Genomic DNA, 22193 nt, shown 5'->3' with positions numbered 1-22193 from the left:
GCTGGTGGAAAGCTCTATGATTACAGTTTTGCGTAAAGCCAATTTTTGCCTACTTCAAAGGAATAAATTTATCTAACTATCATGGTAGTTGTTAAACATTGAGAATGGTTGACATCATTCTCAATCCCAATTAAACAACATCATTAAACATAACCCAACAAAATTAATTTAGAGTAACATGTTGAGATTCACATGATAATCCAGGTACTAGATACTCAAGATGTCCATAACCGGAGACACGGCTAATCATGATTAGTTTATTACACTCTGCAGAGGTTTACGCATTTTTCCCCATAAGACTCGATCGCCTCCGTTGGATTTCTCGCACTACAGGGTGTTTGAGAAGACGGATGACCGAGACATAGTCTTTCAGAAGCGCTAGCACCTTATGATCGGGTAGACCGTACCACCTACATCCCCTACATCTGCTAGTCTACCACTGTAAGAGTTTGCACAACTTAGTCAACTATGCTAGAGCCCATAATAGCTTGTGACTGCACACGGAAGTTTCTAGTATGAATAGTCTCATGATCCCTTTGAGCCTGGGTGGCGGTCCAAAAGAAAACAGGCAAGTCCTGGAATACCCAGGTGCCTCAATCCACCCAGATGTGTGTTTAAGTTGCCACCTTAGATAAACCATTAATTAACAAAACTCACATCTGTCATGGATTTCACTCACCCAATCCACGTCTACTAGCATAGCATGACATAATAAGCAAACGTAGAAGTAACTCCCAAAGGTTTGATAATAAACAGGTAATAGGTACTACCTTATCTACTTCCCATCCCACAATTTAATTAGATCCTAACCATGCAATGTGTGAGGATTGATCTAATGCAATAAAACTGGGTAGTAGGAAAGGTATGATCAAAGTGTTACTTGCCTTGCTGATGATCCGGGAAACCTAGCAATTCAATGTAACAAGCGGCGCACTCCGGGTATTCTATCGCAGACAAACAAACAAGCATACAATAAGTACTCATCTAATGCATAGGTAAAACTCAAATAAGAGATCTAACCAGAAGGTTCAACTTAAGTACTCCGGTTGGCAAAAAGAATCAAATCGAACGAAGCAACGAAAGTCAAACGGCGAAAGAAAACAACTTTGTTCTACTAATCTGGATCTAGGGCAAATTTTACAGTAGCAAAATCTTATTTAAGTTGGTTAAACGGATAGAGGGTTTCGAGATGAAACTTCAGGCGCTTGAATCGCCTGATTCTGATAAATGAGCGAAAAGTAATACTAAAACGAAAATCGGATCAGGAATCGCGATCAGAAAAATCACGGATTTAATCCGAGAAAAAGAAAAACGACGAACGTTCGCTACAACGAACGAACGGACGAACGCTCACTATTTAAATAAACCGGAAAAACCGATCTATTTAAAAAAACTGAATCTAAAAAAACCGACGGAAAAACCGAACATTTTTTGAAAAAAATAAATAAACAACGCGGATTTCGAGGCGGCGGCGAACCTCGGCGAGCGTGCGGCGGCGGGGCGCGGTGGCAGCGGCGGCTGGGGGCTGGGGGCGGCTCGGTCTAGGGTTAGCTCTGGCTGGGCCTCCCCCCGGCTTAAATAGCCTAACGGGCCGGGAGTCCTAGTCGGACACGGCCCTAGGTCGGTTCGTTTTTTTTAAATATTACGCGCAGAAGAAAAATAAAAAGAAATACTAAACGAACTCCAAAAATTCCGAAATAAATTTTCACAGGTTTCTAAAATCAAGCCGCACAAGGTGAACATGTATTTGGGATCTAAATGCAATTTTGAAAAACGCACATTTTTCCTAAATTCAAATAAAACACCGAAAAACTCTGAAAAAAACTTATTTGATTTTATTATTAAATCCTCAATATTTCTTTATTTTGGAAAAGTCATTTTATTCCCTCTCTCATATTTTTGTAATAGAAATAATTGATGATAAAATAAATAAAATCAAATGATCCTATTCTCAAAATTTGAGAAAACTCAAATATAAAAATAACGAAATCCCCAACTCTCTCTGTGGGTCATTGAGTTGCGTAGAATTTCTAGGATCAACCAAAATGCAAAATAAAATATGATATGCAATAATGATCTAATGTATAACATTCCAAATTGAAAATTTGGTATGTAACAATTAAAAAAAGTGGTAGTGTTTTGTAACCCAAGCCTGTAATGTGGTAGTTTTTTTGCTATATACTTCATGACCGGCGTTAATTGCACACGCAGTTGGAGCATTCTGAAAAGACATGGCGTGAATCGTGCATCGGTGAGGACAGGGGCCAACAATTTCTCTCTGTGCTGAATCTGCTTGCGGCTGTTAACAATGTCCGTGAAGGTAAATTATACAGTATTATCGCCCATAAGGTCCGAGGGCATGGTTCAAATAAATGCACCCGGAAAAGAAATAGGAAGGACTTGTAATACTCAAAATCAAGAATCACAATTAGCACGGCATCTATCCTCTACATTTTCAGCACCGCATCATGATCAGATTGACGGAAATTTCCAGAAAATGAAAGCAAGCGGGAGCTGCAAGTTTCAGATAACTGACGGGAAACTGAACTGGGGACATAGTCGGATTCAGAAAAAAGGAAATCTTACGCGTCCTCCATCGCGTAGTGCAGCGGCTTTAAATATCAGCAAAGACCACCTGCGCGTACCACAACACCTTCCCGATCCCGCAGACAAACCTCTCCCAAATCCCAGTCGCGCGCCCTCGATCGACATCACCCTTTCCTAGCTGCAGTAGAACCCTAGCAGCAGATCGGGCAGCCGCCGGCCGGGATGGAGGGGCTCGACGTCGACGACATCTTCCACCACTACCGGCTGAGCCCTACGGAAGTGGACGCCGTCACCTACTACCTGCCACGCCTCCTCTCCGGCGAGACGCTGCATGCCGTCGACAAGCTCATCCACCGCGTCGAAATCTCCGGCTGCGAGCCCAAGGATCTGGCCGCCCGGTACGCGCCCGTGCCGCAGGCCGTGAGCAGCGGCGACCGGTTCTTCTTTACCACGTGCAAGAGCAAGAACGGGAGCAAGCTCCAGAGCGTGCGCGGCGCCGGCGGCGGCACATGGACCATACAGAAGACCACGGAGATTTGCCACGCGGGAGTCAAGGTCGGCGAGGTCAAGAACCTGTCCTTCAAGAAGAAGGGCAAGTCCACGGGCTGGGTCATGGAGGAATACCGGTGCCTGCTGCCGGAGGCCACCGTCTCCGACGGGGTGAAGGTGTTCTGCAAGATGCACTTGGCTCAGCATGCTCCTGACGCGGCCCGCCAGGAATCGGAAGCATACAAGCTTCAGCAACAGCAACCAGAGGCCGTGACCCCGAGCACGCACGCGCAGAAGAGGCCAGCGCCGGCTGCCGCCGCCGATCCTCATCCTCCGCGCCCCAAGAAGAGGATGAGCGGTGCTGTCCCCGTCCCGGCACCTGCCACACCGTCGTTCACCGCTGCAGCACCGGATTTCTTGCCGGATGAGTCCGTACCTGAAGCTGACGACGACATGGACCGGTTCTGTTGCACAATCGATGAGCTTCTCGGGTTACAAGTGGAGGAAGATCTCCCGGTCGGAGCTACTAACAGCATCGAACAGAATTTCTACTTGGAACCAGAGGGGCCGCAAAAGCTTTTCGCTGATGCTGCAGAAGAAATCGTCCCGCTCGAAGCTGACGAGCTGGAGTTCCTTAGGGCTATACTCGATGAAGGAGCAGAAGAGCAGGAGCGGGAGGCTGTCTCGACCAACGACAAGTCATCCATTGTTCAAGACGTGGGGACTTACAACCCGCCGCCGATCATCTTCCATGATCCATTTGAAGAAGCGTGGAAGGCCGAAGAGGCGCTCGAGAACGAGAGGAGGTGCAATGCCGCCGCCAATCTTCACGCTGGAGGGCACAGCAACTTCTTCTCGCCTGCAAGTGTCTACTAAGTCCGATGCTGAAATTGTTTTCAAAGTGTATACGAGGATACTCACTGGCTGATGTATTAGTTCGTCCATGTACGATCGCCACGAGATGTACCTCTGAGCAGTTTGCTCCACTTGTTCATGCAAGCTACTAAAACTGTTGTTGTTCTTATTGCTCCTGTGATGGATTTTCTGAATCTTGTGTTGACAATTTTGCATGCTGCAGCTCATAGTTTCTCTCAGCTCCAAACTTCGTAATTACTCCTTCCATCGCACGATTCTGGTCAGTTTCGATTCATCGTCAACTACTAAGCTTCGGTTCAGTTCTTTCGCTCACATTTGGTTCTAATAGGAATAAACTCTGAAGTCTCGTTTTTAGTGAGGTTTTCTCTCTACTATCGTTTGAGCAAACTTAAGCAAGTACTCTCACTGCAGCATGCTCTATCAGTTCAAAACACAAGACCTTTTCACTTAAGACTTGAAAAAATAATGGTTGTTAGCCATGCTACCTTAAACCTTTACTACAAGCAACAACTAGTCAACCCATCTCAGACCTTCAGTTGAGAGGATAGGTTCTGAAGTAAAAGAGAATCAGGTAAATACAGGCAGTAAAGGTTCTGAAGTCTCAACTATCACTGCAGTATGCTCTAGCAGTTTATTTATTTTTAACTGAAACTTTCCACTCCGGAGTCAGGACGTACAACTAGTGCAGCTTAGATTAAGTTTTACAAGTCTGATTAACTTCTGGGTGTGCTTTTGAGAACAGATGTACAATCCGGGGTTCATGAGTTGTCAAGCCTGAATTTGCAAATCTTGTTTAACAATCACACATAACCTTGAGGAACTCTCTCTGAACATTTCACACTTATTTGGTTGGAGAAAGCTTATTTCAGATTAGTTTGAGTAGACACCTCGACAGATTTTTCACACGGAACAAGTAGAAATGGGATGTCATTGAGGAATTGCTTATCATCGCTGCAGGATTGTGCAAGATGAAAACAAGACCTGTCCAGTCTCTTCATGGATGTAGCTAAAGGAGGTTTCTCGGTATTTCCTCTATCAAGAGGTCGGGGAAGGAGGGAGGTAGTTTCTGTCACCCGTAGTTTAAAAACCGAACCGGACAGCCAACCGGACCGGAAAAAACCGGAACCAGCGATCCCGGTGTTTTTTTAAGCACATCAGACTGTTCGAGCAAGCGAACCAGAAAAACCGGTTGAACCGACCGTTTTTTTCAAAAAACCGGTGAACCGGGCGGTTCACAGAAAACTGGTCGGTTCGATGTTGTTTTTAGAAATACCCCTCAAGGGAAAAAAAAACCTCTTTTGGTAGGGTTTCTGCCGAATTGGGAGCATTTCTCTAGATTTTGTCCATAGACAGCAATGATGTATGATGAGGCAGCCAGAGCAATGCATGGCCCGCTGGCTCACACCAACTTCCCTGTTCAGTATGCACAAGCATCATGCGAGTCCACTACAACATCCAGCCGCTCCGACGTTGCTCAAGCTCCTGAGATTTCCTCCCAGTCAGATGTGCTGGAGTCCACCCAATCACAAGAGGCTGGCTCAAGCATTGCAAGGAGCACAACTGAAAAGGATGTCTTTGAGCCATTGGGGCCTATTTCCGATTTGCCGGATTGGGAGGAATATGGTTTTGATCTTGAAGAACTAATGAGAATGATGGAAGACGATCCAATTGAAGTTGAGCCAATCACTGGAGCCAACTCTCGCGTGGAGATGGGCCAACAGGAACCTCTGTACCTGGATGCCTTGGACCAAGGCGTGCTGCAGTCCGATTACCCTGCCTTCCATGATGCTGACAAGGAGAAGAGGTACAATGCCGCGTCGGATCTTGACGCTCCATCGCTTCAGGGACAGGACCACTTGTTCAAACCGCGGCCGTGCTCCTTCGATCCATTTGAAGAAGCGTGGAAGGCCGAAGAGGCGCTCGAGAAGGAGAAGAGGTGCAATGCCGCGGCCAATCTTCATGCTGGAGGGCATAGCAACTTCTTCTCGCCTGCAAGCGTCTACTAAGTCCGATGTTGATTTTTTTTTTCAAAGTGTATACGAGGATACTCACTGGCTGATGTATTAGTTCGTCCATGTACGATCGCCACGGATGTACCTCTGAGCAATTTGCTCCACTTGTTCATGCAAGCTACTAAAACTGTTGTTGTTCTTCTTGCTCCTGTGATGGATTTTCTGAACCTTGCATTCACTGCTGCACCAGTACTAATTCTGCTCTGTTTCCTGTGATGGAACATGTTAAAACTGCTCTTATCTTTTTGTATTAGGCTATAAGATAAGCAGTTATGATCTAGGCAACCACAGATAAGTCGTAGGAGTAACTATGTTTGTAAATCAAAACAGTTTCACTGCTCTTGATAATCTGCAGAACAACTACAAGTTCATAGGTTGCAGAGCAGATTCAAGATGTGGCAAAAAAAAATTGTTCTGTCTATTTACAGTGTGGAGTAAACAGTTATTATAGTGTCAATGTTGATGATTTACAGTGTGGAGTAGTCATATTTTCCTTGAAATCTAAGTGCAATTTGTCTGTCTTGTTGCCAACTGAATTTACAGTATGTAAGTGGTATCTAAATCCTGCAGTATTTATGTTCATGACTTGCTGAACTATGTTGTCTTTTTTAACAGTGCCTTGTTCTAAATAGTTGTATTTTAGCTCCATAGTTCTGTGTAATTTGTTCCTTGATTTTCTGTCATCTCTGAATTTTGCTGTTCCTGTGCTTGCTACTCCTTAATTCACACATGCACAGGAGGTACAAGAGGTTAAATTGAATCTAACCCTCCAATGCTATATATTTTGAACTCCTTTCTGAATTCCCTTTTGTTATTTTTAACTCAAACAAGTACCCAGATTTATAAAGATCTAGTGAGCATTGCCAATGCTGGAGAGGGAGTGATCTGAATAGGTATATGTCAATATGTGACTGGTCTTCATTAATTTTTCTCTCTAACCCTTTTTTACAGTACAAATGATAATGAATGATATTTTCGGACTCTGCACTTGTTGATCATTTAAGTCTGAACTTTTCTGTTAGTTTCGGATTTCTTTTGTAGTTTCATTGACAATGCATGAATCCCATAATTTAGTTGTATTTTTTACTGGGCCGATGGCGGAAGTTGTGGGGCGTCGGTCGGTCTACAATGTTGTGGGCAGCAAGGCAGGCGTGCCTACTGGAGAGGCGGTAGAATGGAGGAAAGAAGGAACTGGTCACAATCCTTATTTTGTAGCTTGCCAGTTGAAACAAATACAGACCTCAAAGCAGCAACTGGCGCATGTCCATGTCTGAAGTCTGAACCTCCTTTCAGGAATGCTACACTGAATGGAGTTTGAGTTTCAGCTTCTTATCCCATTATTAGTCTAGAGCTCTAGGCCCATTAGACTCCTCAAATGCAGAATTCAGGTCAGGCAAGCGGACATGATTATTGCTAAAAGTTTAGACCATCATGTATTCATGTGTATGGTCAGTTGTTCGGTTTTGGTGTGGTTCCTTGTTCTTAGTTCGACTACTGGAATTATCTTTAGGATGCAAAATCTTGTTATATTTGAAAGTCATATATAGATGGTACTATGTGCTTACGCATTTAGAAACTATTAAGTATTTGTTACCTGAATTGTTATATTATTTTGCGTTACTTTTTTCGCAAATACGCGAAAGCTTGCGTGTCATTCCATTGATAGAAGGAGTCGAAAGGGGTACAAGGGTAGCCACAGATGTACCTCTGAGCAATTTGCTCCACTTGTTCATGCAAGCTAAAACTGTTGCTCTACTTCTTGCTCTGTGAGCTTGCAACGCTACTTCTGCTCTGTCTCCTGTGAGTATAATCTTGTTTTCCGTGTCTTGGACTGGAATATGCCATTTGTTCATAAGCATACTATAGGTGCAGTTCTGATCTCATGGAGAATTTGTAAGTTATGTGTCATTTGCTACCATCTAGTTTTATGAACATATCTCCTCCTTTAATATACGATACACACACTCGTGCGTATTCTAGAAAGTTTTATGAACATATATCTAGTTGACAGTGAACAATAACGTACTAAAAAGCAAAGGTTGATGCAGAATCACCATGAAGTAATACTAAAAAGCAAAGGTTGATGCAGAATCAGCATGAAGTAATCTAGTATTGCATACTACATCATGTGGATTGATTTACATTGAGAAAAAGAAGGATTTAGACTGTTACTGACACTACATCAGGCTACCCTAAGCGTTTAGTCGAGTAATACACATCACTATTTTCTGTAGCTGTGTTCTCCACGCCACGACGCACTACAGTTTGTTTTCATGAGTTGCTCAGGCCACTAGTGAGCCACCCCTATTTTTGTCAACCTAGTGAGCTTTGCATTCCTTGTGCAACTGGCCATAATTGTAGTTACATCTTGTTGTGGTGTCATGCTAGTTACTTGGCGTATTACGTCGCAGTAGTTATCATATGAAAAACTTCTTTGTCGGCGCTGACAAAACTGCTGAGCTATTTAATCCTCGTATCTTTGTGATTTATGCATCTGCTGTTCATCTGGTAACTGTCCTCTGATACATCAATATCAAGAAATGCCCCCAGTATCTGAACCATCAAGCTACCGGCTGAAAAGAAAAACAAGAGTCGATACTCTCGCTGTGGGAACTACTCCCTCCTGTAGGAAATCTAAGACGTTAAAGATAGATCAGTATTCTGCAAGCGAATGGCCAGCTGACAAATAAAACCCGCTCCACAGTGCTCATGGCCATTCTATGGAACATCTGGAAATGACACAATGCAATGGTATTTCGAGCCGAGCACCAAGGCCTTCACTCCATCGCCGGGGTGGCTGCAAACGACCTCCACCTTTGGTTTACATTAATGTTGTCAAGTTGTGGTTTAGCAATAGGCATAATTTCCTATCAAGTTATTTCTTTTGAATATATCGTTGTTTTTAAGCTTGAAAATTTCTATGTGCAGTGAAATTGTATCTAACACTTGTATGTAAAGGATAAATGTAAAACATGTTAGATAACTCTTGGTGTAAATTGGGATTTTGCATCATTTGACATCTAAGGGGGTTTTAAAGGGTTTGAATTGGTACTTAAGTGCTTCATAAAACCAAATTTTATTGACAAAGACAAACATTTTCAAGCACTTCGGGTTTGAAATATGACTTGTGGCATTTGGCATCCTAAAGCCTTGATTGGAATGTCGTTTCCAGCGCTTTTTACACTTGTAAAATACACAGACCGCGATCCGTCGTTTTGATTCTCAGCTGGAATTAGCACACGACCGGTAAGATACACTTGTAAAACAAATACAGGTGTATAAAAATAAACCGATTCGAAGCAGGATCTAAGTGGTTGCTAAAACCTAATTTTATCAACACAAACAAATATTTTCAAAGCATTCATGGTTTTAAATACTCCCTCCATTTACTTATACTACAAGGCCACTATGAAATATACATTTTGCATCCATATAAGGCCACTAACAGTAACCGAGGCAAAATTTGATAATGTTTTCTTATAATAGCAACTTGTTTAATATTTGCATGCATACAGTCATAATGACACTCAGCTACTTCCTCCACTCAGCTTTCTTGCATGTATGTGATGTATTAATAGTCCCAGTAAATAAGAAGAAAAGTTAAGTTGCAAGACATGTATTGAAGTTTATCTTGGTACCTGTAATTTAAATTTGTGGCCTTGTATATAAAAATGGAGGGAGTAGGGCTTTGTGCCATTTGGTGCAACGGGTTTTAAATTTGCTAACATATGTGCTTGCCCACAACTAAACCAATTAAACTATACAATTTTTTTCAATGTGCACGGATTCAATGAGTCGCTGCGTCATTTGGCGCAGCGGGTTCACTAGTTAAGCAAATAATTGGGTGTGTGTCCTCGCTTGCGCCTACGGCAATACTAGGAAAATGGCTATAACTAATATGGACATTAATGGCGCACCTGTATGTGGTGCGCCAGTGTCCTCATTACTAATGGCGCACCAGACAAACGGTGCGTCATTACTAGCAAATTTTATTTATTTTTATTTTTCCAAAACTATTAATGGCGCATCAGGGCATAGTGCGCCATTAATAGTTTTAACTAGTAATGGCGCACCACACGCTCGATGCGCCACTACTGACAATTTTTTTTATTTTTTTTTCCAAAAGTAGTAATGGCGCACTTGGGCGAAGTGCTTCATTACTAGCTCAAACTAGTAATGGCGCACCACACCCACGGTGCGCCACTACTGAGAATTAGTTTTATGCTATTCTTAAGATAAGATTTGAAGTGATGACACCAGCCTTATCCTTTGTGAATTTATTAGGCAAATGAGGATTGAAATTCTGCCAAGAAATCTCAGAGTAGAAGATGTTTGCAAGGGACTTGGGAGACGAGGCAATGCTGCACAGGCGAGAAAATGGCAAGTATGTTGTACTCACGGTTAGGCACAGAAGAATATATTGTTACCATAAGCTGGATGAGAAAATATACCTTGTTAATTAGTTTTTGATCCTTCAAACATGGCCAGCGTCCTTACCATTCGAGCTCCGTGACTGGGAGTTCCCCTTGGTGTATTTAACGTACCACTTAACAATAATTAAACCAATTGCTCGTAATATGATTAAGGCATGTGATTAATCTGTTTGGCTGAATTTATTCACAGGGAAAATCATCAGGTTGTGAGCAGATGTCTAAATGATCTGTTTCCATTGCACATATGTCAATAAGCAATACAAATTAGCGACCCTTTAAATTAAGGGCGCTATCCTTTCTTCTGGTCAATTACCTAGTGTTAATGTCTTATCTTGTGTGTACAACATGTTATTCTCTGTTCAGCTCACTGGCATGACCAATGTTAATTATTCAGTACGCTAATGAAATTCAAAAATAAAAAAGCATGTTATATGATTAATTTAATTTTCTTGTTACATGCAGTTTGGAGAAATTCGTGGTTACCACCGGTCTCGAGTTAGATTTATTTCAATTGCAACCAGGTACACGTACATTGGACCCTCTTCCTGGCTGTCTCTCTAAACTGTTTTTGTTGAACTAGCATAAACCTAACTTTTGATAGTAAAGATGTGTTCCTGCCCAATTCATACAGTAAGCCACGATAGTTACTTGGTACCGGTCATCAATTAGTCAATCTCATTCTTCCCTTACTATTGATTTGTATTGGCTTAACTACCGAAGACAAAAATTTCCCTTTTACCCCTAATAGTGGTCGATTTGCTCCTTCCAGGGAGGTCTATATTTGGCTAACTGTCTATCGGCTAGAGAAGTAGTGTCAATCAGTGAATAATTTTATTCTTATGCCTTATCTGAATATAGCTTTAGAAATTCTTAACATGGAATACATAATATACTTTATCTGTATGTGGTTAATCCTAATTTTTAAACATAATTCTATTTGTTAAATGTTGGCAGGCAGAGTGTTGTGAATTTGAATTTGGGTGTACATGATCTTACTAGCTTCTAATTCTAGTGAGACATACGGATGATGGTGTGTTTGCTCTCACACATTTATTCAAAGGATCATTGTGATGAATGATACCAATTCTAGGTTGCTGGTAATGCATTTTCACACCATCCGTATGCTTGTGGTAGTCAATATGATACATGAGCATTAATCCGTGGATTTCGTTTTGGTTTTGACAGGAACTTGCATCCAATCCTTCTATTCCCAACTGATGCGTTTATAGGTTGCAGTGTTTGTGGTGGTCTCCTCCTGATGGAGCTCAGTATATGCCCTTCTTGTTTACCTAAAAATCTCTTCTCTCCTAAGATCTTGTAGGAATCTTTCTTTTTTCCTTAAGAAGCATGCTACCAATGGACGCCAGATGTTCCAGCACCGAAAAGTTGGTGACCATGCTTGGGTGTTTCAGAATTCATATGAAAAGCATTTATTTTTTACTTTCAGGGATTGCTCCATCTTGCAGTTTCTAATATGGCTGGACAATTACGATTTCACATATATCTGAAAAACCACAGCCCATCTGTGTTCTATAAACGTTGGTGTGGTCTTATGTGCACCAAGAATTCTGTCATTAACATAAGGTATTTTACACCCGCACTGCAAACTGTTGATAAATCTGATGTGTTGCTTGCACTGAGAATTCTTACATTTGCGTAAGGTATTTTACACTGGCGTTGTGAACTCATTGACAATTAGCATTCATCAGCTAAGCACACCTCGATGTACGCAGCCTGTATATTAACAGGTCTTTAGAAAAATGAGTATATCCAGTGTTTCTTCTCCTTACCTGTCACATGCCATAGCTGTGCGAGGATGTCGTCGGCCGTGTATTGGGTGATGGTGCGGTTGTTCTGCCGCCGGCTACTCTCCACCGGAGGAAGCACGTACGCAAGCATGTAATGGTCATTTCTTTTTGTAATTAGCATGTAATGGTCATTGGGTAGCACACGATGATCAATCCATACAGGATGCTATTAATCTGGAGTTTAACCATCTTTTAAACAGAACGTGATACCATAGTAGATTTGCTAGTTAATGATAAATAATTGCTGGACATACGTTCGTATAGTGCAACCCAATAGCACGTCTGCACAGTGCAGTTAAGGCTTACTCTTACGTGGCCACTCTTCGGTTTTCTTACAGTCCGGAGGTGCGCACACGATGACCACGCCGTAAGTTTACACCGTCAACCTTTTGATTTTACGGTGGCAGTGGCAGTGGTTGTGGCGCGTGGGTTCCTTTTCAGCCGTAATCTTACCCCACATGCTTTCCTTTCTTACGCTCTAGTGCTCTACAACCTGGCCGTGGGAGATGGGTGGGGTGAGGAATAAGAATTCCTCGCCTAGGGTGACGAATAGCGCGAAACCCTAGCACGAAACCCTGGGCGAGGAATTCTTATTCCTCACCCCACCCATCTCCCATGGCCAGGTTGTAGAGCACTAGAGCGTAAGAAAGGAAAGCATGTGGGGTAAGATTACGGCTGAAAAGGAACCCACGCGCCACAACCACTGCCACTGCCACCGTAAAATCAAAAGGTTGACGGTGTAAACTTACGGCGTGGTCATCGTGTGCGCACCTCCGGACTGTAAGAAAACCGAAGAGTGGCCACGTAAGAGTAAGCCTTAACTGCACTGTGCAGACGTGCTATTGGGTTGCACTATACGAACGTATGTCCAGCAATTATTTATCATTAACTAGCAAATCTACTATGGTATCACGTTCTGTTTAAAAGATTGTTAAACTCCAGATTAATAGCATCCTGTATGGATCGATCATCGTGTGCTACCCAATGACCATTACATGCTAATTACAAAAAGAAATGACCATTACATGCTTGCGTACGTGCTTCCTCCGGTGGAGAGTAGCCGGCGGCAGAACAACCGCACCATCACCCAATACACGGCCGACGACATCTGCGCACAGCTGTGGCATGTGACAGGTAAGGAGAAGAAACACTGGATATACTCCTTTCTGAAGACCTGTTAATATATAGGTTGCGTACATCGAGGTGTGCTTAGCTTATGAATGCTAATCGTCAATGAGTTCACAACGCCAGTGTAAAATAACTTACGCAAATGTAAGAATTCTCAGAGCAAGCAACACATCAGATTTATCAACAGTTTGCAGTGCAGGTGTAAAATACCTTATGTTAATGACAGAATTCTTGATGCACATAAGACCACACCAACATTTATAGAACACAGATGGGCTGTGGTTTTTCAGATATATGTGAAATCGTAATTGTCCAGCCATATTAGAAACTGCAAGATGGAGCAATCCCTGAAAGTAAAAAATAAATGCTTTTCATATGAATTCTAAAACACCCAAGCATGGTCACCAACTTTTCGGTGCTGGAACATCTGACGTCCATTGGTAGCATGCTTCTTAAGGAAAAAAGAAAGATTCCTACAAGATCTTAGGAGAGAAGAGATTTTTAGGTAAACAAGAAGGGCATATACTGAGCTCCATCAGGAGGAGACCACCACAAACACTGCAACCTATAAACTCACCAGTTGGGAATAGAAGCATTGGATGCAAGTTCCTGTCAAAACCAAAACGAAATCCACGGATTAATGCTCCTGTATCATATTGACTACCACAAGCATACGGATGGTGTGAAAATGCGTTACCAGCAACCTAGAATTGGTATCATTCATCACAATGATCCTTTGAATAAATGTGTGAGAGCAAACACACCATCATCCGTATGGCTCAGTAGAATTAGAAGCTAGTAAGATCATGCACACCCAAATTCAAATTCACAACACTCTGCCTGCCAACATTTAACAAATAGAATTATGTTTAAAAATTAGGATTAACCACATACAGATAAAGTATATTATGTATTCCATGTTAAGAATTTCTAAAGCTATATTCAGATAAGGCATAAGAATAAAAATATTCACTGATTGACACTACTTCTCTAGCCGATAGACAGTTAGCCAAATATAGACCTCCCTGGAAGGAGCAAATCGACCACTATTAGGGGTAAAAGGGAAATTTTTGTCTTCGGTAGTTAAGCCAATACAAATCAATAGTAAGGGAAGAATGAGATTGACTAATTGATGACCGGTACCAAGTAACTATCATGGCTTACTGTATGAATTGGGCGGAAACACATCTTTACTATCAAAAGTTAGGTTTATGCTAGTTCAACAAAAACAGTTTAGAGAGACAGCCAGGAAGAGGGTCCAGTGTACGTGTACCTGGTTGCAATTGAAATAAATCTAACTCGAGACTGGTGGTAACCACGAATTTCTCCAAACTGCATGAAACAAGAAAATTAAATTAATCATATAACATGCTTTTTTATTTTTGAATTTCATTAGCGTACTGAATAATTAACATTGGTCATGCTAGTGAGCTGAACAGAGAATAACATATTGTACACACAAGATAAGACATTAACACTAGGTAATTGACCAGAAGAAAGGATAGCGCCCTTAATTTAAAGGGTCGCTAATTTGTATTGCTTATTGACATATGTGCAATGGAAACAGATCATTTAGACATCTGCTCACAACCTGATGATTTTCCCTATGAATAAATTCAGCCAAACAGATTAATCACATGCCTTAATCATATTACGAGCAACTGGTTTAATTATTGTTAAGTGGTACGTAAATACACCAAGGGGAACTCCCAGTCACGGAGCTCGAATGGTAAGGACGCTGGCCATGTTTGAAGGATCAAAAACTAATTAACAAGGTATATTTTCTCATCCAACTTATGGTGACAATATATTCTTCTGTGCCTAACCGTGAGTACAACGTACTTGCCATTTTCTCGCCTGCGCAGCATTCCCTCGTCTTCCAAGTCCCTTGCAAACATCTTCTGCTCTAAGATTTCTTGGCAGAATTTCAATCCTCATTTGCCTAATAAATTCACAAAGGATAAGGCTGGTGTCATCACTTCGAATCTTGTCTTAAGAATAGCATAAAACTAAATTTCGTGTAAACAAAATCCCGCTCTGATTTGAAGCTCGTAAGTTTGTGCATATTTCCACTAACAAATTCATGGAGAAATAGTATTGTCACCTAGGTACTGGCTGGTTCTTTATGTACAGCATTACTAACATTCAGAAGCATCATTCATAGCTACAAGGTTGCGAATTCGTGCAATTTTTTGAAGGTGAATTTTACAGAAAAGCAAAATTGCAGAGAGAATTCACATGCCCCATGAGAAACAAAAATCGATCTCAACTGGATCGTAGTTTGATGTTGTAGTGTTGTTCATCCTTATCCACAGTTTGATACAACTCACATGGCCTCCCCCCTCCCCTCCGGCATTTGATTTGAAGGGGATTGCAGGGCTTTGTGAGGGATTAAATCCCATGTAAGTCAAAATACTCCCAATCCCCTTCAAACCCGTCCAATCCCCTTGGAGAAGGGATTAACTGAACAAGCCTTCCTTGAATTGATCCTGCCTTCGGACGCCCGTCTACACCATAACCCTCTTCCTTGCAGGTACTACACAAGCTCTCAGTATTTCTTTTATTTCATTCCTTGGTCTCCCTTCCTCTTCCCTTGCCCCCCACCCCCACCCCCTCCCAAAAACCAGTAACCCTGACCTAGAAATTCAGAAATTAATGGAGGATGAGAGAGGAATAATAGGAGAGACTTCTTACCGGCGGGAGGACCGCCAATTGTGGAGAGGGGCGTCGGAGAAGTCCGTTGTCGCAGCCGAGCTTGCGCCGGACCTTTGCAGTGCCCACGTCGCCTCCAAATCGCTGCCGCGTGAGAGAGGGAAAGGGAAATACTCCACACACGAGAGAGGTAGCCATCGCCTCTTGGTCGTCCCTCCGGCGTCGTCGCTGCTGCCGCCTCCGCAATGGCGAGATAGGAAGGGTCCGGTGGAGAGAGGAACGCCGGTGAGTGATAAGAAAAATGCTCGCATGTTTTTTAGTATGATGGAGTGGGCTAGCTCATAGGACCATCCAACAGTTTCCATCACGTAAAATTACATCGGTGGAATGTGATTTTAGGTGACCATCACTTGACTCGATCGACGGGGGTGAAGAATTACTTATTCTTCACCCTGGCTTACTAATAGAGTTTCGCGCTATTCGTCACCCTGGGCGAGGAATTCTTATTCCTCACCCCACCCATCTCCCACGGCCAGGTTCTAGAGCACTAGAGCGTAAGAAAGGAAAACATGTGGGGTAAGATTACGGCTGAAAAGGAACCCACACACCACAACCACTGCCACTGCCACCGTAAAATCAAAAGGTTGACGGTGTAAACTTACGGCGTGGTCATCATGTGCGCACCTCCGGACTGTAAGAAAACCGAAGAGTGGCCACGTAAGAGTAAGCCTTAACTGCACTGTGCAGACGTGCTATTGGGTTGCACTATACGAACGTATGTCCATCAATTATTTATCATTAACTAGCAAATCTACTATGGTATCACGTTCTGTTTAAAAGATTGCGAAAGTCCAGATTAATAGCATCCTATATGGATCGATCATCGTGTGCTACCCAATGACCATTACATGCTAATTACAAAAAGAAATGACCATTACATGCTTGCGTACGTGCTTCCTCCTGTGGAGAGTAGCCGGTGGCAGAACAACCGCACCATCTCCCAATACACGGCCGACGACATCCTCGCACAGCTGTGGCATGTGACAGGTAAGGAGAAGAAACACTGGATATACTCCTTTCTGAAGACCTGTTAATATACAAGCTGCGTACATCAAGGTGTGCTTAGCTGATGAATGCTAATCGTCAATGAGTTCACAACGCCAGTGTAAAATACCTTACGCAAATGTAAGAATTCTCAGTGCAAACAACACATCAGATTTATCAACAGTTTGCAGTGCGGGTGTAAAATACCTTATGTTAATGACAGAATTCTTGGTGCACATAAGACCACACCAACGTTTATAGAACACAGATGGGCTGTGGTTTTTCAGATATATGTGAAATCGTAATTGTCCAGCCGTATTATAAACTGCAAGATGGAGCAATCCCTGAAAGTAAAAAATAAATGCTTTTCATATGAATTCTGAAACACCCAAGCATGGTCACCAACTTTTCGGTGCTGGAACATCTGACGTCCATTGGTAGCATGCTTCTTAAGGAAAAAAGAAAGATTCCTACAAGATCTTAGGAGAGAAGAGATTTTTAGGTAAACAAGAAGGGCATATACTGAGCTCCATCAGGAGGAGACCACCACAAACACTGCAACCTATAAACTCACCAGTTGGGAATAGAAGGATTGGATGCAAGTTCCTGTCAAAACCAAAACGAAATCCACGGATTAATGCTCCTGTATCATATTGACTACCACAAGCATACGGATGGTGTGAAAATGCATTACCAGCAACCTAGAATTGGTATCATTCATCACAATGATCCTTTGAATAAATGTGTGAGAGCAAACACACCATCATCCGTATGGCTCAGTAGAATTAGAAGCTAGTAAGATCATGTACACCCAAATTCAAATTCACAACACTATGCCTGCCAACATTTAACAAATAGAATTATGTTTAAAAATTAGGATTAACCACGTACAGATAAAGTATATTATGTATTCAATGTTAAGAATTTCTAAAGCTATATTCAGATAAGGCATAAGAATAAAATTATTCACTGATTGACACTACTTCTCTAGCCGATAGACAGTTAGCCAAATATAGACCTCCCTGGAAGGAGCAAATCGACCACTATTAGGGGTAAAAGGGAAATTTTTGTTTTCGGTAGTTAAGCCAATACAAATCAATAGTAGGGGAAGAATGAGATTGACTAATTGATGACCGGTACCAAGTAACTATCGTGGCTTACTGTATGAATTGGGCGGAAACACATCTTTACTATCAAAAGTTAGGTTTCTGCTAGTTCAACAAAAACAGTTTAGAGAGACAACCAGGAAGAGGGTCCAATGTACGTGTACCTGGTTGCAATTGAAATAAATCTAACTCGAGACCGGTGGTAACCACGAATCCAAACTGCATGTAACAAGAAAATTAAATTAATCATATAACATGCTTTTTTATTTTTGAATTTCATTAGCGTACTGAATAATTAACATTGGTCATGCCAGTGAGCTGAACAGAGAATAACATGTTGTACACACAAGATAAGACATTAACACTAGGTAATTGACCAGAAGAAAGGATAGCGCCCTTAATTTAAAGGGTCGCTAATTTGTATTGCTTATTGACATATGTGCAATGGAAACAGATCATTTAGACATCTGCTCACAACCTGATGATTTTTCCTGTGAATAAATTCAGCCAAACAGATTAATCACATGCCTTAATCATATTACGAGCAACTGGTTTAATTATTGTTAAGTGGTACGTAAATACACCAAGGGGAACTCCCAGTCACGGAGCTCGAATGGTAAGGACGCTGGCCATGTTTGAAGGATCAAAAACTAATTAACAAGGTATATTTTCTCATCCAGCTTATGGTGACAATATATTCTTCTGTGCCTAACCGTGAGTACAACGTACTTGCCATTTTCTCGCCTGCGCAGCATTGCCTCGTCTCCCAAGTCCCTTGCAAACATCTTCTGCTCTGAGATTTCTTGGCAGAATTTCAATCCTCATTTGCCTAATAAATTCACAAAGGATAAGGCTGGTGTCATCACTTCGAATCTTATCTTAAGAATAGCATAAAACTAAATTTCGTGTAAACAAAATCCCGCTCTGATTTGAAGCTCGTAAGTTTGTGCATATTTCCACTAACAAATTCATGGAGAAATAGTATTGCCACCTAGGTACTGGCTGGTTCTTTATGTACAACATTACTAACATTCAGAGGCATCATTCATAGCTACAAGGTTGTGAATTCGTGCAATTTTTTGAAGGTGAATTTTACAGAAAAGCAAAATTGCAGAGAGAATTCACATGCCCCATGAGAAACAAAGATCGATCTCAACTGGATCGAAGTTTGATGTTGTAGTGTTGTTCATCCTTCTCCACAGTTTGATACAACTCACATGGCCTCCCCCTCCCCTCCGGCATTTGATTTGAAGGGGATTGCAGGGCTTTGTGAGGGATTAAATCCCATGTAAGTCAAAATACTCCCAATCCCCTTCAAACCCGTCCAATCCCCTTGGAGAAGGGATTAACTGAACAAGCCTTCCTTGAATTGATCTTGCCTTCGGACACCCGTATACACCATAACCCTCTTCCTTGCAGGTACTACACAAGCTCTTAGTATTTCTTTTATTTCATTCCTTGGGCTCCCTTCCTCTTCCCTTGCCCCCAACCCCCACCCCCTCCCAAAAACCAGTAACCCTGACCTAGAAATTCAGAAATTAATAGAGGATGAGAGAGGAATAATAGGAGGAGAGACTTCTTACCGGCGAGAGGACCGCCAATTGTGGAGAGGGGCATCGGAGAAGTCCGTTGTCGCAGCCGAGCTTGCGCCGGACCTTTGCAGCGCCCACGTCGCCTCCAAATCGCTGCCGCATGAGAGAGGGAAAGGGAAATACTCCACACACGAGGGAGGTAGCCATCGCCTCCTGGTCGTCCCTCCGGCGTCGTCGCTGCCGCCGCCTCCGCAATAGCGAGATAGGAAGGGTCCGGTGGAGAGAGGAACGCCGACGAGTGATAAGAAAACTGCTCGCATGTTTTTTTTAGTATAATGGAGTGGGCTAGCTCGTAGGACCAGCCAACAGTTTCCATCACGTAAAATTACATCGGTGGAATGTGATTTTAGGTGACCATCACTCGACTCGATCGGCCGGGGTGAAGAATTACTTATTCTTCACCCTGGCTTACTAATAGAGTTTATATATATATATATATATATATATATATATATATATATATATATATATATATATATATATATATTTGTAAAACTAGTAATGGCGCACCCCTAGCAGGTGCGCCATTAGTAACCAGGGTTATTAATGGTGTATTTGTAGGGGTGCCCCATAGATTCACCCAAATTAAGTGGTTAAATTATCTTTTTTGATAGGTAAGTAAGGGGAAAGCTTTCTTTATGTTGTAGATCTACTTTTTTCTTCCTCCAAGAACGTGCACGTGCACTTTTTATGGCCTAGCTAGATCTACGTATGTTTGTGGTGTTGCATATATGTTTGTGTTTGCAGGTACCGATATTTGAAATGCGATAGTTGCCAATATTTTGCCGGAATGTTGATTCATTTCCGTTTCGGCGAGAATTCAGCACTATGCATTCTTTTTTGTCCTATTTTTAGGCAAAGTCATGCCAAATTTTTTCTTGGTTCTAAAATATCGTTTTGCTCTACCCCGCAGGTGACCATGGTCAGCACGATGACCAAAGGCATCATGAATAGGTTTTTGAGGTCCGCGAAGGCCGAGATGCTTCAAAAGAACGAGACGGAGATAAGATATCCGTGTCGAAGATGCAAGCTGAAGAGCCTTATTCCGGACCCGGATTCCAGGCAGGTGCGGGACCACCTGCTCTTGTGTGGTTTCATGGATGGCTATCGATGGCAAGGTGATGAAGATAACTATGAAGTCGTCCATGGGGGTCGGGCAAGAAATGAGGAAGGGCAGCAAGACAACCACCGCGCCGAGGGCGGGCGAGAAGACGAAGAATCTCCAGGACATGATCACGATGGTGATGCCTGACATGATGATGAGGAAGATCAAGACGAAGGGCATGATCATGAAGATGAAGATGCCGGAGCAGACGGCGATGGACCATCGATGGGCTAGGTGCAGGACCCTCATATTCAAGAGCTGCTTCTCAAGCAGACTGATAACGCAAGAGCTGCCGCCCGAGAGAAAGCCAAGCTGGATCAACTGGAGATAGACACGGTTACTCCATTTTATGAAGGATGCAGGCCCGAGGATACCCGCCTGAAAGTAACGCTCATGGCTTTGGAGATGAAGGTAAAACACAAAATGACCGACGCATGCTTCGACGAGAACATGTCATTCTGACACGAACGTCTTCCCAAGGGGAACAAGTGCCCGACCAGTTTCGAGGAGGCGAAGAAAATCGTGTGTCCTATGGATTTACCGCACGTGAAATACCATGTGTGCATGAACAATTGCATCATTTATCGGGACGAGCACACGGAGTCTACCATATGTCCAGTGTGCAGCGTCACTCGATACAAGAAGAGGAAGAAATCTCCTCGAAAAGTGGTGTGGTACTTTCCAATCACTCCTCGTCTGCAGCGATATTTCGCGGACCCTAAGCTAGCAAAGCTCCTGCATTGGCACGCGGATAGGGAGGAGAAGAAGCGAGAAGATGACGGAAATGATTCGAAGATAAATAAAAAAGAAAAGATGCTGAGTCACCCTAAGGATTCGAGCTAGTGGCAAGTGTTGAACTTCGAACTCCCAGAATTTGGGGACGATTCAAGGAACATCTTGTTGGGCGCGAGCACCGATGGAGTCAATCCGTTTGGCAGCCAGAGAAGCACAATAGCACCTGGCTTGTGTTTGTGTGGATGTACAACCTTCCCCCTGGTTGTGCATGAAGAGGAAGTACATTCACATGAGTATGCTAATTGAAGGGTTGAAACAACCAGGGAACAACATCAATCTGTATCTGGGGCTGCTGAAAGAGGAGCTAGACACGCTGTGGAAAACGCCAGCCAATACGCGGGACGCCGCAGAGAAAGAATATTTCCCTATGAGAGCCGCACTGCTCACGACGGTGCACGACTATCTCGGTTACAGATATCTCGCGGGGAAGGTGGCCCATGGATTTTCTGGATGCGTCAGGTGCATGGATGACACACCGTATCGCCAGCTAGATAGAGATCCTGGGTCTTCGAAAACCGTGTTCATAGGACATCGAAGGTGGCTTCGCGACGATGACCCATGGAGAAAACACAAGGATCTGTTCGATGGTGAAACCGAACCCCGAAG

General features: G+C 42.7%; 1 protein-coding gene and 1 pseudogene across 11 annotated transcripts; one reads left to right on the top strand and one right to left on the bottom strand.

Annotated features, from left to right (window-relative positions):
• Positions 1–2257: 2257 nt before the first annotated feature.
• On the top strand, positions 2258–5918 carry LOC123151270 (uncharacterized; annotated as a pseudogene).
• Positions 5919–12744: 6826 nt separating this feature from the next.
• Positions 12745–19952, bottom strand: LOC123151268 (uncharacterized). 11 transcript variants are annotated; one of them, XM_044571006.1, is made up of 6 exons: positions 17684–18223; positions 16091–17595; positions 15988–16054; positions 15136–15235; positions 14567–14625; positions 12745–14133 (listed from the first exon to the last, which is right to left on the bottom strand). In XM_044571006.1, the coding sequence occupies exons 2-6, from the start codon at positions 16308–16310 to the stop codon at positions 14082–14084; spliced, it is 498 nt and encodes a 165-aa protein (XP_044426941.1). In that variant the 5' UTR covers positions 16311–17595; positions 17684–18223; the 3' UTR covers positions 12745–14081. The 11 variants fall into 11 exon arrangements, 4 of the variants coding, with proteins under 4 accessions (XP_044426941.1, XP_044426943.1, XP_044426942.1 ...); XR_006475600.1 differs by lacking the exons at positions 16091–17595; positions 17684–18223 and having other exon boundaries at positions 12745–13902; positions 13998–14133; positions 15988–16059; XM_044571008.1 differs by lacking the exons at positions 14567–14625; positions 15136–15235; positions 15988–16054; positions 16091–17595; positions 17684–18223 and adding exons at positions 18260–18314; positions 18825–18924; positions 19679–19952 and having other exon boundaries at positions 12745–13902; positions 13991–14133.
• Positions 19953–22193: the final 2241 nt, after the last annotated feature.

The sequence above is a fragment of the Triticum aestivum genome, chromosome 7A, assembly GCF_018294505.1.
Source record: "Triticum aestivum cultivar Chinese Spring chromosome 7A, IWGSC CS RefSeq v2.1, whole genome shotgun sequence".
In the NCBI taxonomy this organism is placed as follows: Eukaryota; Viridiplantae; Streptophyta; class Magnoliopsida; order Poales; family Poaceae; genus Triticum; species Triticum aestivum.
Note: the sequence above shows the minus strand (reverse complement) of the source record. Positions and strands in the feature narration are given on the sequence as shown.